General features: G+C 41.3%; 1 protein-coding gene across 3 annotated transcripts in view; it reads left to right on the forward strand.

The window, feature by feature from the left end:
* NEK9 (NIMA related kinase 9) overlaps nt 1-16,401 on the forward strand; it is a 37,305-nt gene that overhangs the window by 16,419 nt on the left and 4,485 nt on the right. For 2 of the 3 annotated variants that reach the window (XM_032344892.1, XM_032344894.1), the window contains exons 12-21: nt 563-763; nt 950-996; nt 2,173-2,328; nt 4,180-4,288; nt 5,142-5,303; nt 8,604-8,774; nt 9,543-9,602; nt 12,163-12,365; nt 13,489-13,650; nt 14,906-15,115. In XM_032344892.1, the coding sequence (XP_032200783.1) occupies nt 563-763; nt 950-996; nt 2,173-2,328; nt 4,180-4,288; nt 5,142-5,303; nt 8,604-8,774; nt 9,543-9,602; nt 12,163-12,365; nt 13,489-13,650; nt 14,906-15,115 (1,481 nt within the window). The remainder of the gene's footprint in view (nt 1-562; nt 764-949; nt 997-2,172; nt 2,329-4,179; nt 4,289-5,141; nt 5,304-8,603; nt 8,775-9,542; nt 9,603-12,162; nt 12,366-13,488; nt 13,651-14,905; nt 15,116-16,401) is intronic. The other variant, XM_032344893.1, reaches the window with a different exon arrangement.

Below are 16,401 nucleotides of genomic sequence, written 5' to 3' on the forward strand. Positions count from 1 at the left end.
CAGTTTGCTATAGTATTAGGGTGGTTGATAAGCAAGGAAAGGCACGTGGAAAACAGAAGAGGTGGGTTCAGGAAAAATACGTTGTATGTTCCAGTTGGGGAGAAAACTAATGTTACCACCTAGTTAGGTATGGATAATATCAAATCAGGAATCAAGAGTTTAAGTTTAGTTAGCTTTTTTTTTTAATCCATTTACATTTTTTTCCCTCAAATTTTTATTTAAATTTGAGTTAGTTACTGTACAGTACAGTGTTGGTCTTAGGAGTAGAGTCCAGTGCTAAAGTTTAGTTTTCATCTTGCCATTAATCACTTTTACTTTTCTCTAGATGACCCCAATAGAATTTCAGCATGGTACTACCACTTTTTAAAAAATTGTTGTAATAGTACCCATGACCCCCTAAATAAAAGCAACTCTAGACTTACACAGTCTGTCCTTCGGATTTCTCTGATGTAGTCATTTTGTATGAGATCCCTCGCTGGGACCGTCACATTCTAGCCCTGCCCAGCTTTCTGATTGGACAGAGTCATTCTTTTGATGGTTATGGCCTTCCTTCCTTTTGCAGATGAAGGTCAGCTCTACGCCTTTGGATCTGATTATTATGGTTGCATGGGGGTAGACAAGGTTGCTGGGCCCGAAGTGCTAGAACCCATGCAGCTGAACTTCTTCCTGAACAATCCAGTGGAGCAGGTCTCCTGTGGAGATAATCATGTGGTGGTTTTGACACGAAACAAAGAAGTCTATTCTTGGGGCTGTGGCGAATATGGTAGGTGTAGCCTTGTCTCTATCCACTTATTCCCAGGGGCCAACTTGATTTCAGGCTTGTATGTATCTAAACACATCATGTAGCCTGTACTTGAGAAGTGTTGCTTCAGTAAAAGAATGTTATACAATATTTTCATTGGGACGAAGGACTTCATTTTAATGGTTTTCTTTCTTATGTGTGTCTCAGGACGACTGGGTTTGGATTCAGAAGAGGATTATTATACACCACAAAAGGTAAACTCAGAAGCAGCTTCTTCCTAAAGCTTATCTAGGTCACACAGATTCCACTGATAACGTAGACTGCTCTTTCCCTGACTCCTTATGTCAAGGTATTTATTTCTGGAATATTTTCTATCTGGGAGACTGACAATCTAGCACTATGTGGCCTTGTCATCTGACTAAATCATAAACAGTTGAGAAAGAGTATACAGTCATTGTGGACACTCTGGAGTCACATTTTATTCAGGAATGAGAGCTGAAATCAGCATGTACCATGAAAAAGTCACATCAAGCTAAATACACCCCAGAAAATTCCTTGGGAAGTTACTGGAAAGCAGTATATTATCTCTTTACCCAATACAGCCATTTTCGCCTCCAGTTTCCACAGTTGAACACCAGATGAAATACATGTTTGTAGTTAGGGGTCATGTTGTATGAAACATAATACCAAATTACTCTCGGCACTGCAGGAGCTGGCCCTGCCAGAGTTGGCACAGGCGCTGAAAGCTGCAGGAGGAGCATGGTCAGCTGGCTGGCCTGCCCACTGGAAGGTTGCCTGTAATTGACTGTACTATTCACTGTTAACTATGTTTATTTACATTTAAAATATCAACTTGTAGTATTTGTGGGACGATGCTCCTCTTCTGAAAAGGCTGTAATAGAAACACTGAGGTTTGAGTTTCACAGACAAACCTCCTGTCCCTTTACCATTCCCAGCCCTGTTTAGTTAGCTTAGAGGGATGTGAGCAGTTGGAAGGAAGTCCTGGCTGCTATCTCAGTGTCACCACACTTAAAATGTGACCAGACTAAGACCCTTGAGGGCTACTGAGTTTCTTTTGTAGCTGTCGTGGGGCCTACCTTCTCAGAGGACAGAATCAGCAATGGGTTGAAGCTTCTCCTTTCCCAGTGTTTTTTGAGATGTCTTTCTAAGTAAGACCTACTACTAAAACAAACATTGACAGGGCTGTCTGTTTAGCCAACCTGGAATTGCCTTTTATTATCAAACCTGAGCTCCTTGTTGAAAACTATAGTCTTTAAGCCGCTGGGAAAAATCTGAAGAGGATATAGCAGTCTTTCCTGTGGGCAGTTCTGCTACATGCAAGACATTACTTTTGAAAGAATTTTTTTTCCCTAATGCAAGTTACGTCTGGGGATTTTTTTTTTTATATTTCTGATTTTTTTTTCATGCAGGTGGATGTTCCCAAGGCCTTGATTATTGTTGCAGTTCAGTGTGGCTGTGATGGGACATTTCTGCTGACCCAGTCAGGCAAAGTGCTGGCCTGTGGACTCAATGAGTTCAACAAGCTGGGTCTGAATCAGTGCATGTCTGGAATCATCAACCATGAAGTGAGTACCCTCTTTGGTGCCCTAACCATGCTGTCAGAACTTCTCTTAGGTTGGAATTTCTTTGGGAATGCTGTTGGTTAGTGACCGTGGAATTTTACCTAGAATAAACTATTTCACAGACATTATTACGTTCAGCAGAAGAAGCCAGCCACACAAGAGTACACACTATGTGATTCCAGTTACATGGAGTTTATGATGGCAGAAGTCTAAGTAGTGGTTACTTCTGGGAAAAGGGGTATGGTTATTAACATGAAAGTGGAAGCAGGTCTGGAAGAAGGTTTCTAATTTGATCTGGGTGGTTTTACATTTATAGGCATACAGAAAAATTTTTCAAGCTGTACAAGATTTTATAGTGTATTATGCCTCGATAAATAAATTAGTTACAAAGAATCAAGTGATGGGTCAGGTTCTACCCTATTACTGAATTAGGTACAAGAAAATTAACATGAAACATTTTCATGTACCACCTCCCTGGAGAGTTTTTTAAGTTTTATTGCTCCCAAATCACTGATCCTGTGCGGGCTTAGTACATGTAATTACCATTCCCTTCCTTGAAGGATGTCATGAAATTCACTGCTGATACTAAGTCTTCATTTTCTCTTTGTGTTAATATGATGTGTTTTTGTCATGTTCTAAAGAACCAAATTAAGAGACCAAGGTTTCCAAGGGCACCTGGCTGGCTCAGTTGGTGCAGCATGTAACTCTCAATCTCAGGGTCATGAGTTCAAGCCCCACATTCGGCATTTTTCCTACTTAAAATAAAAAAAGAGAGACAAAAATTTCCTGACTCGGTGAATAAGAATTTTGAAGTGGGGTGCCTGGGTGGCTCAGTTGTTAAGTGTCTGACTGTTGGTTTTGGCTTAGGTCATGATCTCAGGGTCCTGAGATTGAGCCCCGAGTTGGGCTTTGTGCTCTGCATGGAGTCTGCTTATCCCTCTCCCCCTGCTCCTTCTCCCACTCTGTCTATCTTTTGTTTCTCTCTTTCTCTCATAAATAAAATCTTTTAAAAAAAAGAATTTTTAAGCAATCTCTGAAGTAATGATTCTCAACTGGGACAGTACAAATTTGGGGCAAGTCTGGGAAGTGTGTCTACATAGTTTGAAAAGGCATATTTAGAAATATCATTGCTTGATTTGGGTTTTTATTGTAACATTGGATTTGTTGTGGAGATTTTAAACTTACATGAGAGGAATATTTTAATGCTAATCTAAAGGGAACATGGGGGCACCTGGGTGGCTCAGTTGGTTAAGCGACTGTCTTCGGCTTGGGTCGTAATCCCAGAGTCCTGGGATCGAGTCCCACATCGGGCTCTCTGCTCACTGGGGAGCCTGCTTCTCCCTCTCCCTCTGCCTGCCACTCTGCCTACTTGTGCTCTCTCTCCCTGTCAAATAAATAAATTAAGTAAGTAAAGGGAACATGGGTTTTAACATATCGAGAACACTGCCTTGTAGATGAAATTAAATCACAGTAAACTTGTTGCATTATGGGCTGGACAGAGTCCTCAAGATTTTAATTCTTTGCCCTGCCTTTAGATACGCAGAGTCTCTAACCAAGAAAAATGTCAATGGCTCTATCCTTGTGTAGATACTTTCTGTGATACAGAGTTCATGTTTTTTATACTCTTAGATTAGGTATCTAAAACTTCTGTTGTCAGAAAATCCTGCCTCATACACTAATTAAATTCTCTGATTACATATTGAGCTTATTTTGTCTTGTGTTCTATTGGATGGCACTTTCTTCTTAATACCAACTTTGCTTAAAAGCCCTTTTGGTCACCCTGACAACATTCTCAGTCTACTACCCCTTCATTTTTACCTTTGAGTCTTTGCTTTGTGTTTTACCTTGTTTCAGGCGTACCATGAAGTTCCCTACACAACCTCCTTTACCTTGGCCAAACAGCTGTCCTTTTATAAGATCCGTACAATTGCCCCTGGCAAGACTCACACAGCTGCTATTGATGGTGAGTTGATTTGTAACTTTATACACAGGCTTCGGTAGCTCATGCTCTTTATTTTCTCAAGTGTTAGCTCTTCATTTTTTTTTTTTAAAGATTTCATTTTTAAAAAAGTAATCTCCATATCCGATGTGGGGCTCGAACCCACATCTCTGAGATCAAGAGTTGCATGTTCCACTGACTGAACTAGCCAGGTGTCCCGAGTATTAGCTTTTCTTACTTAATATTAACATTCTCCTGCTTCCCCATTCCCCCATATCCAGTATTATTCATTAACAAATTAGGCATGCAAGTAAATGGGGTTTTTTTGGTAATCATTATAAATGCAGCCACTACATCCCTTAATGAGAATGCCACGCCTATAATTCCAGACCACTACTGCCTTTAATTAGTACCACTTAGGAGTTTGCTAAGTTAGGTAGTACCCATTTTCCACATTTAAAATATAGTATTAGAGGGTTGCCTGGGTGGCTTAGTCAGTAAGCGTCTGCCTTCAGCTCAGGTCATGATCCCAGGGTCTTGGGATCAAGTCCCGCATCAGGCTCCTTGCTCAGCGGGGAGCCTGCTTCTCCCTCTGCCTGCTGCTCCACCTGCTTGTTCTCTTTCTCTCTGACAAACAAATAAAATCTCTTAAAAAATAAAATAAAATATTAGTAAATATGATACTGAGTCACTTCCTGGGTCAAACTGGTCATAGATTTTGATACCCTAGCTGCCATAGATGCAAGATTGTGAAGCTTGCTTTCTGTTTGTATACGCTTAAAACCAGAAGCTAATCCACGGAACTGTATACTGGCTACATTTTCCCTCTGTTGGGTGCCTCATTTGTGCCTGGTTATTTGTTTTTTTTCTCTTCCAGAGCGAGGCCGGCTGCTGACCTTTGGCTGCAACAAGTGTGGACAGCTGGGTGTTGGGAATTACAAGAAGCGTCTGGGAATCAACCTGTTGGGAGGACCCCTGGGTGGGAAGCAAGTGATCAGGGTCTCCTGCGGTGACGAGTTTACTATTGCTGCCACTGATGGTGAGTCTGTACATACCATCTCAAGCTTTCTGGATGATGGCTGTATTTTAATGTCTGATTGGGAAAGAGGTGGACTGGTTATTTATATAGCTGGATCATACATTTAATTTACATTAAATCGGTATCCAATTGTCATGCATATGGAGCTGCATTAACTTGTCATGTGTTCAACATAGTGATTACTTTAACAAAAAAAATTTCTAAATAATGGCAAAGTTAATATTCTAAGTCCCTACTTTTTTTTACTTTAACTTCTTTGGTTAAACATTTTAAGAATTATTAAATATTTCTATATATGCCTGGCCTTGCACCATGTCGGTTTCAAAAAGTGTTGGCTGGGTGGTTGGAGAGAAGGACATAATCTATCCTTGCTCCTTGTCTGGGAGCAGCTGTACTGCAGTGGTGTCCTCAGGGACTGCTGAGGCTTGAACGGCTGAATACTGTGTCTTTTGGCTTCCAGAATTGGAACTGGTGTAACTGAATTTTCTTCTCTTTCCTCTCATTGCTCGCTCTTCTCCAGAGCATCTTCTTGCTCCTTTCACTGCTCTTCTTCTTTACCACCATTTGAGCCCGTCTTCATTCCTTTTCCTCTCTCTTCTGCTTTCTTTTTTTTCTTTTTCTCTTTCCGATATCACCTTCTGAACTTTTTTTTTTTAAGATCTTATTTATTTTTTGAAGAGAGAGAGCAGGAGAGCACAAGCAGGGGGAGTGGCAGAGGGAGAAGGAGAAGCAGACTGAGCAGGGCTTCTGATGCAGGGCTGGATCCCAGGACCCTAGGATCATGACCTGAGCTAAAGGCAGAGGCTTAACTAACTGAGCCACTTGCCCCACCCCACCCAGCTTCTGAACATTTTTCATTATTGTAGCCATTTCTTTCTTGTGACTGGTGAACAACAAATCACATTTCATCTTCTTGTCTTTTGACTCATTTCAGCTCTTTTAAGGTATCTTTGTTTCCTTTTGGTCTGTGCCTGTTATATACACATGAGGGATCCAGGGACAGTGTCAGACAAGTTACCTATTACCAAATTTAATTAAGTCAGCCAGCTTTTGGGGTGGCATGTAAACCTTTCCCACTTGTCGCAAAATAAGGTCTGACTAAAATGGAAATAAATTTAATGGAGATAAATGGAAATGTTACCTAGAAAGACAGAGTAAGAGTGTCACTGAGGATTAAGTAAGTGCTGCAAGTCCAGTAGCACTTCCTGACACGGCCTCAAGGAGATAATGTTTCTTCAGTACATTTGTGTCCTTCAGAAGGTCAACTTCAGAATGAGAATTGTAGAATTGGATTCCATGGTTGGGCATATTACCTCCTAATAAATGTTTCTCTGCTTCTCTGAATTTACTCTATCATATTATTCACACAGTCAACATAACCCGAGTGCTTACTATGCTTCAGGTCCTCTTTTAGGCTCTGGGAATATAAAAGGGGGTCTCAGAAAGCACCTAATCTTTAAGGAGCTCATAGTCTAGTAGAGTAAGGGAGACGTTCATATAAACAGACTAGTATAGGCAGATAGATCAGGCACCATTGATATCAGTATCCAACCCCTCTAAACCCTGGAATACCAAGGACTCAATCCTTCTTTCTCTCCACTGTTTCCCTTAAGTGAGTATTACCTTAAGTTCCCCCTGTTCACTGATAGCTTCATATCACCACCCTGAACACCAGGTTTAGTTACTCATTAGCCCCTGGACTTAGATGTAGGGTGGCTTTAGAGCTCAGCTTTCCTAGGTCAGTCCTCATTCATGCCTATTGTCTAGGCTTAATCAGTAATAGTACTGCTTTTCATTAAAAAGTGTTCTGATTTGGGGGTACATGGGTGGCTCAGTGGGCAAAAGCCTCTGCCTTTGGCTCAGGTCATGATCAAGCCCCATGTTGGGCTCTCTGCTCAGTGGGGAGCCTGCTTCCCTTCCTCTCTCTCTGCCTGCCGTCTGCCTACTTGTGATCTCTCTCTGTCAAATAAATAAATAAAATCTTAAAAAAAAAAAGTGTTCTGATTTGGTAAGAAGTTACAGGCATCTCAGACAAACTTATTATAGTCAAAATCAGACTTTTGATTTTTTCTGCCCAAATCTGTTCCTCCTACAGCTTTCCTATGTCACTAAATGGCAGCTTCATTCTATACCCTACATCTACATTAGCAAACCCTCCTGATTATCTTCATAATATATCTGACCCACTTCCCACCATCTTCACTACTAGAACTGGTCTCCTGCTACCACCCTTGGTTCCCCTACAATTGATTCTCCTCATGGTAGCCTGATGGGTCATTTTAAGTACCTAAATATTACTGCTCAGAATTTTTTTCTCAGATTGTGTTTATTGGAGAAAGAGAGCATGTGCGTGCAAGAGAGGAGTGTATAAGCAGGGGAGGGGCAGAGGGAGAGGGAGAGAATCTCAGGCAGACTCCACCCTGAGAGCACACAACCTGACGCAGGGCTTGATCTCATGATCCAAAACCAAGAGTCAGATGCTTAACTGATTGAGCCACCCAGGCGCCCCCTACTCCTCAGAACTTGTAATGGATTCCTATCTCAGTCAGTAAAAACCGAAGTCATTAGAGTGGGCTGCATGGCCCGTCTACCTCCTGACCCCTTCTCTGTCCACTGTCTTCTCCTTTATTTTGCTCCTGCTGCAGGGGTCTTCATAGTCCTTATTTTCATGATACTCATGTTACCCACGTAGGACCTTTGCACTTGCTGTTCTCTCTGCCTGGAAAACTCTTTCCCGAGCTATCCACGTGCTCTTTCTCTCTCACTTCAATCAGGTCCCTGTTCAAGTGTCAACAAGTACTTCTCTGACTACCCTATCTAAAATAATGAAACCCCACTATTATTCTTTATTTCCACTTTTCTTTACCATTTAATTTCCTTCATAACTTTTATGACTACCAGAAGTATTATATAGTTGATCGATCAGTTTCCTCTGACTAAAATGTCAGTTCCACAGGGTAGTGACTTCGTTTTGTTACTGCTCTATTCCTGTACTTCCAGCAGTGCATGTCATGAAGTAGATGCCCAGATATTACTATTTGAATGATTGACCAAAGAAGTTGTTGAATGAGTGGATGGGTGGACGGATGGATGGATGGATGGCAGTACATGGGAGAAGTGGTCATTTTTACCAGGTTGGCATCAGAAATTGTTCAGGTTTATTTAGGGAAATAAACAGCTTTCCCTTGTTTGTTCATAGTGGAAAATCTAACTCTGGGACATAGAGATGGGGAATCCAAAGAGTAGGGAAATTAGTTTTCTATTAAACTGTCTGCTGTTTGATTTTTTTTTCCCCCCTAGATAATCACATTTTTGCCTGGGGCAATGGTGGTAATGGTCGCCTGGCAATGACCCCCACGGAAAGACCACATGGCTCTGATATCTGCACCTCATGGCCTCGGCCTATTTTTGGATCTCTGCATCACGTCCCAGACCTTTCTTGCCGTGGCTGGCACACCATTCTCATCGTTGGTAAGGGTTTCATATGTGAGGGTTGGGGTGGATTTGGCAGAGGGTAGACTCACACCTAAGATTCTGGTGGTCACATCCTTAGAAACAGAAGTGTCCTGAAGAAAAGAGGCTGTTCCTTTAAGTCTTACAACAGTGGCAGCATACCTGGTGGTGGGACAGAACACTGTCATTTCCTGAGCTTTGTTGTTTGCCACCTTCTGACCATTTTTAACACGATAACTTTGGGCTTCTATAGCCTCCTTTGCTATAGAATTGTTATCTCTAGTTGTCCACCAATTAATTGGTTGTCTGTGTTCATAGTGTTGGGAGAAACATGCAGGATACCTTTAAAAAGAAATGAAATCATAACTCTTTCCTGCGTAAAGATGACTCTGTTACGGACTAAATGATTAAAGCCTGCGTGAGGGTCTCCAGGTCCATTCTTTCAGATCAGTGGTTCACAGCCTTGGCTGCACATTAGAATGACCCAAGACATCCATTGCCCTGACCAATTAAATCAGAATCTCGGGGGTGGGACCTAGGTGTTGTTCCTATTTAAAGCTTCTCAAGTAATTCCAGAGAACAGTTAAAGTGGAGAATTGCTGTTCTACATAGTGAATACAGTTAGAGTAGCTAGTGGCACTTTCACATCTAGAAAAATAAGTAATTATAAAGTTACCTGGTGTGAGGGATAGATCTTTTCTTGCAGATGAACTCCCTATTCTGGTCTTCTCACTGTTCATGCCTCTAGCTCTTTACAGTGCTTACCTACTGAATATTTTTCCTCAGAGAAAGTATTGAATTCTAAGACCATCCGGTCCAACAGCAGCGGCTTATCGATCAGAACTGGTAAGTAGCAATGTCTTGGCACCAGCGCTTTTTCTGCACTGTGGATCTTTAGGTTGGATTCCATGTAGTCTCCAAAAAAGGGAAATAGGAAATATCTTTGGGAAATGAGAAATATGGTGATCAGGAGAGAGGATCATATTTTGGTGGATTTCACAATAAGTTACGACTTTTATTACATTGTGGTCAGAGGGAGCGTACATCTTTGCCAACCAGGCATATGGAAGTAATGAAGTGGCTTGCCCAGTGCTGTAATGTGGCTTATGTATTGTTCCTTTCCTTACCATGCTAGGGGCTGTGGGTTCCATCTGCTCCTTACTTCTACCATATTCATGGGGTTATTCCAGTCTATAGAAATAGTCCTTCAAAACAGGCTCTCAGAATTAAAAGTTGTCTAAACTTCCAGTGTGGCAGCCCAAAACTCTGTGATAGTTTTCCTTTGGCTGCTTTCTGCATGGTTCTCTGTTATTTGGGACTATGCCAGAAAACTAAATTTATGTTCCTTTTTGGTTTTCTATTTGCTCTAAGATACCTTTTACTCTTTGGTATCTCAGAACCTGGGATTCTGATAGTTTGTAGAATCAAAGCAGATAAAGACCCAGAATAAAAGCAGATTAATTCCTGAAAAAGAAGGTTGCGTGTCTGATTTGGACTTGTACTGTACTAACACACATACATCATACCTTTTATTAGTTTCCTTTAGTAATCTCTTGCTCAGCATTTATCTGTGCATGTTAGTATCTGTCACAAATGTTACATCTTTTTGCTAAATGCAGCTATTCTTTTACAGCTTTGTTTTGGTGGAACAGTTTTTAATGGAAAAAAAAAAGATTAAAAGCACATATCCATTGGCTAGAAAATGTAAACTCCATAAGGGCAGGGATTTTTGTCTTTTTTATTCATCAGTTTTATCCACATTGCCTCAAAGAGTGCCCAGCAAATGGTGAAGGTTCAGTATATATCTGTTGGTTGAGTATGTTCCAGTCGTCCAGTGGAGTCTTATAGAAGAGTAGAAGTGAACATCTATGAATAGTTCCAGAATGTGAAATGTCAAAAGCAACTTGCAGCAGACTGTATGCCTTTTTATATAAAGTTTAAAAACAACCCAAATTAATTGCTTAAGGATACATAAATATGTGATGGCCTTTTTTTTTTTTTTTTTTTTTAAAGAAGAAATTATAAGTACAGAATTAAATCAGTAGTTAGGTCTAGGTAGGAGGCCAGAGAAGGAAGGCGTTCACAAGGCAGATGCGATACAGTAATATTTTAGTTCTGCACTGTCCGATAAGTCTTCCTGCAGCAGTGGAAATATTCTGTGTGCTCTTCAACACTTGAAAAGTAGCTACTGAAGGAACTGAACTTTTTATTTATTTATTTTTTAATTTAATTTAATTTTTTTATTTGACAGAAAGATCACAAGTAGGCAGAGAGGCAGGCGGTGGGGGGGAAGCAGGCTCCCCGCTGAGCAGAGAGCCCAATGTGGGGCTCAATCCCAGGACCCTGATATCATGACCTGAGCCGAAGGCAGTGGCTTAACCCACTGAACCACCCAGGTGCCCCTGAACTTTTTATTTTATTTAAATTTAAATTGCCGTATATGGCTTGTGACTACCATATTGGAAAGTACAATTCTAGTTCTTCTAGTGCTAGATTCATGTTTTTATTTTGTTAGGTAGCAAAACTTACACATATGTTAAAAGTAGTCTTATGTATTTTTCAAATGTAACCAGATTTTTAAAAGCCACTTAAAACAAAGCAAGCCTCAGCTTTTGCTGGCATCTGTGGTTCTGCTGCTTCAACAGGATCAGTGTGGCAGTTAGTCTGTGAGCCACTAGAGCTGGAGATCAGGAGTAGTCCTTTACGTTTAACTTGAGCATATACCAGGCAATTATTTTTTTAGCTTTGGTAACTTTACTTTTTAAATATATATATCTTTTGCCCATATATATATATATATATATATATATATATATATATAATCTGGCCCATGTTTTGTTTCATTTTCTGACAACACATCAGCTAGTCTTCATTTCATGACGGTAACTTGGAATATGTGGCATGATAGGAAAGAACCAGCCATATTTTAAAAAATTCTTACAAGTAGTTATCAAAGAACTTAATGAATTGAATGGTTAAAGACTTCTCCAGAAAGTTTATCTGGCAGCTATAAGAGGTGTTTGGCTGAAATGTGAAAGAGCTTTGTATTTCTGTGAAACCTCGATGAGCCGCGGTGGAAATGCTGGAGTCTGGATTATCTATTAAAGCCTGGGTGGTAGACTGAGTGAGCTATGGTTGGGGCAACTGTTCAGTAATGCTTTCAGATTTGATAATCTGCTGTGAACATAGACATAAGTAACTTTGGGATGTAGAAGTGAATTATCATTTTGAAGATACTGATAATACCTTGTGTAAAAGCTAAAAATTTAGTCCCAGATATCTTTAAACTGCTGCTGTTACATCATGTGACTCTAGGAAGCTCCCCGGGGGTCACCAGGGCTGTAAGATTATAAATCTTTCTTGCTGCATAGCAAGGTTCTCTCTCTCTGTGCTGTGTATCTGTTAGTAGTTCAGAGCTCTAGCCCAGGAGGCGGCGGCGGTGGGGGAGAAGAGGAGGACAGTCAGCAGGAATCTGAAACTCCTGATCCGAGTGGAGGCTTCCGAGGAACAATGGAAGCAGACCGAGGAATGGAAGGTTTAGTCAGTCCCACGGAGGCCATGGGGATCAGTAGTGGGGCCAGCAGCTCCTGCCCTGGCTGGCTTCGAAAGGTAATTCCTTTGGCAGAGGTTATCTTCAATAAAACATCAGGCCCTTTGCAACAACTTGAAAGGAGCTGTCAGCATCTCTCGGTGTCCCATGCCCTATTCAGGTGTTCTACAGCAGGCATCGCGTGGAGTCGTCTGATTTCCACCTAGAACAAAGTTACCAAATCTCTAATCCTTTTTTTCTTCCTGACAAGGAGACACACAAAATGTTCTCATATCTGTAGTACTTGACATGAATGTAAGTAAATTAAGAAAACCTTCCTTGAAGGCAGTTTTTGTAATGCATGTATGCAAAGATTAAGCTTAGAGATTTTGTACTGTGATTTGTAGAAGTAAGATTTGGGGTAGTCAGGATGTTTTTGAGAGATGGGTTATGAGAGTTAAAGTGCAGACAATAAAAATGTTGGAGTATATTTATTTGGATGGAAAGTTGGTTACAATATATGGCTGGGCAGAAAAAGATGGAATACCTTTGCAGTGGGACCCCATTCTCTTGGAAAATATGTAATGCATAGAAGGATGTCTGCTATGAAGACTGAAAACAGTATTGCTCATTTTAATAGTGTTTATCTATGAGTGATGGAATTGTTGGTCGTTTTTCCTGTCTGTACTTTTCTCATTTTCTACAGTGAGCATTTGTACTTTATGAAATTTTAAATTTTTACCAAAAAAAAAAAAAAAAAAAAAAGATTCTAGAGATTTAAAGCTGCCCTTACGGGACAACTAAAATCGATAGACAGTTAGGGGTAGGAATGGAGGAAGCAGCACAACTCTTCTGTCTAAGGTTTCAGCTCAGCCTTGAACAGCCTGGCCAGTGGCCTGTCATCACCTTTCAGCTCCCCAACTCACTGAATAGGCCGTGTAGAGTAAGTGTGTCGGGGAGATGTGCCACAAACTCCAAACTGCGTTCTTCAATTTGAGTTTGAATTCAAAGCACTGTTACTCATCTGAGGAAGGCATGGCCTGCTCTTGACAGGTGCAGTGAGCTGTGTTCGAACCCACAACTGTCATGCTCCCACTAGAGGGTGCTGATGCCACAACAGAGGGAAAGCTGTGGCAAAATGGGAAGGGGGGCGGAAATAAACGGCTCCAACAGAACTGATGAGATTCTCTCTCTTACACATAGGAGCTGGAAAATGCAGAATTCATCCCCATGCCTGACAGCCCATCTCCCCTAAGTGCAGCTTTTTCAGAATCTGAGAAAGATACCCTGCCCTATGAAGAGCTACAAGGACTCAAAGTGGCCTCTGAAGCTCCTTCAGAACACAAGCCCCCAGCAGGAGCCTGGGTAACTGAGCTTTTTGCCTCTGAGTCACAACTAAGTAGGCAGAGAGCTCTCCCCACTTCTCCTGGCCTCACCATCTCCTCTAGCTTCCTCGGTCTCCCACTGCCCTGTCTCCACTCATTAGGCAGTCTGTTCAGTAGTGCTTAAAGCCTAGGCTTAACTGAGTTTGCCTTGGAAAAAAGTATTGACGCTTTCGCATTTCTGATGGGCTAACAGCTTTCCACACAGAGGACTGTCTTTCTTTCTCTCTGCTTCAAGTACCAATATTAAGGTTGCATAATTCAAATCTAGTTTTGTTTTGTTTTGTTTTTTACAATGCTAGTGTGGATGGGAGGCTCTGAATATGAGTAAGAAATAATGCTTGTAGTACAGCGAGGGAGCTACACATGTGTGCCTAACCTTGGTAGAAATCAAATTGTGGTAAATGCCTCAGTCACAGGCAAACCCCAGGGGTCATCAAGCTTTTTCTATAAAGGGCCACATAGTAATTATTAAAGGCTTTATGGACCATCCAGTCTCTGCTGCAGCTTCTCAGCTCTGACGCTGCAGCACAAAAGCAGCCATAGATAATACATAATGAATGAGCACAATTGTGTTCCAGTAAAACTTCATTTACAGAAACAAATCGGTAGGCCGGATTTGGCCCACAGGCTATCATTTGCTGACCCTTCCTGTAAACAAAGTACAGTAGAAGGGGAGAAATCCAGACTAGAAAAGATGTAACAAAGCCTTTGAAGCTTCCGAGTGAGTGTTTCCTTTGAAGCTTCCGAGTGAGTGTTTAATTCGTCTGTCAGTTAGCATTCTTGAATTATTTTGGCAGTCCTGTTTACTGAATACCTCTCCACTGTCTCCTAAAGTGTGGTCCGCTACATTTTATGGATATTGACCCTTTGGATCACAGTATTCTCACCATAATCGGAAAGACTCATTCCAAACTGAAGCAGGCCTCCCCCACTTCAGCATTTTAAATGGAGATCAGTGCACTTTAAATTTTGTGAAATTCTCCAAAACAGACGAATGTTCTTTTACCTTAGCATAACAGAGCCTGAGGCACCGAGCGTTCTTCTGCCCTGTTCTGTTAGAGCCAGGTGCTGTTGTAATCCCAGCGCTTTCTGCTCCTGTTGCATTTACTTTGTGTGTCTGTATGGTTTATCTTGTTCCTTTAAAAGTAAAATCTGATAGCATTTAGGGGAAGATGAGGTTGGGGAGCTGTGGCATCCAGGCAGAACTGCCTATGACCTCTTCCTCCTTTCCTTAGCCACCTCAGCTGAATCCTGCAGCGACATGCGCTGGGAAGACAGCACCATTACCTCCTACCTGTGCCTGCAGCACTCTGCAGGGGGAGGTTGAGAGATTGCAGGGGCTGGTGTTAAAGTGTCTGGCTGAGCAACAGAAGCTACAGCAAGAAAACCTCCAGATTTTCACCCAACTACAGAAGCTGAACAAGAAATTAGAAGGAGGGCAGCAGGTGAGAGCATTAAAAGAATAATTCAATTTCTAATTCTGTTTGAAGAATCACAGAAACAAAACACCAGTAGACACTAAAATAGACCTACTCCTTTGCAAGTCCTGTCTTTTGATGAGGTAACTTTTGTAATTAATCCCAGCAGCCCTGGGCCTTGTTTGGGTGCCTGGGTTAAATCATTGTCATCACCTGACTTCCACTGTTTTTTGTTACCCTATTTTTTCTTTAAGTTTTTACTATGAAAAACAAATCATTGCAGTTCAGTGAACACTCATATCCACCATCTAGGTTCAACAGTTGTTAACATGTTGTTTGTTTTAAATGTGTGTATATGTGTGTTTAAAATATGTGGGGGGGTATATATCTATATTTAAATTATATGGGGGTATATGTGTGTGTGTGTGTATGTTAGTATTTAGCTAGACCATTTTCAAATAAAGTATAAAAGTCATGACATAGGCCTCCTAAATACTTTCTAACACAAACCCAAAAATACGTTCATTCTCCCAGATAAGCACCGTAGTATTATCACACATAACACAGTTTATGCTATTACCTCAGCTTTCATCCAGTGCCCAGTTGATAGTAGAGTTTTCCCAGTTTGCCCATAAAATTGTCCTTTGTAATTGTTTTGTTTTTGTTTTTGTTTTTAAAGATTCCATTTGTTTAACAGAGATCACCAGTAGGCAGAGGGGCAGGCAGAGAGAGGAGAAAGCAGGCTCCCTGCTGAGCAGAGAGCCCCATGCAGGGCTCGATCCCAGGACCCTGAGACCATAACTTGAGCCGAAAGCAGAGGTTTTAACCCACTGAGCCACCCAGGTGCTCCTGTAACTGTTTTTATGAGATCAGAATCCATTCAAGGCTTTCTGCTACATTGTTATGTCTCGTTTCTTTTTATCTAGAATACTTCCCTGTACTACTGTCACTTTTTTTTTCCTTTAAATTTTCATGGCACTGACGAGTTGAAGAAGCAGGTTGGGTTGCTTAACAAAATGAGCCACATTCTGGATTTGTCCTCTGTTTTCTTGTTATCTAACTTGTTCTTTTGTCACCCTGTCATTTCTATAAACTGGAAGTTAGACTCAAGGCTTGATTAGATTTAAGTTAAATATATTTCGTTAAAATATTTCCCAGGTGTTGGTGTTTACATTGTTGTTTTAGAGGGAGAGAGAGCACAAGCGAAGAGGAGAGGGGCAGAGGGAGCCAGGGAGACTCTCAAGCAGACGCCTTGCTGAGCGCAGAGCCCGTGGATGCTATGCTCCATCCTGTGACCCAAGCCAAAGAATCTC

Source organism: Mustela erminea, chromosome 5 (assembly GCF_009829155.1).
Source record: "Mustela erminea isolate mMusErm1 chromosome 5, mMusErm1.Pri, whole genome shotgun sequence".
NCBI lineage: Eukaryota > Metazoa > Chordata > Mammalia > Carnivora > Mustelidae > Mustela > Mustela erminea.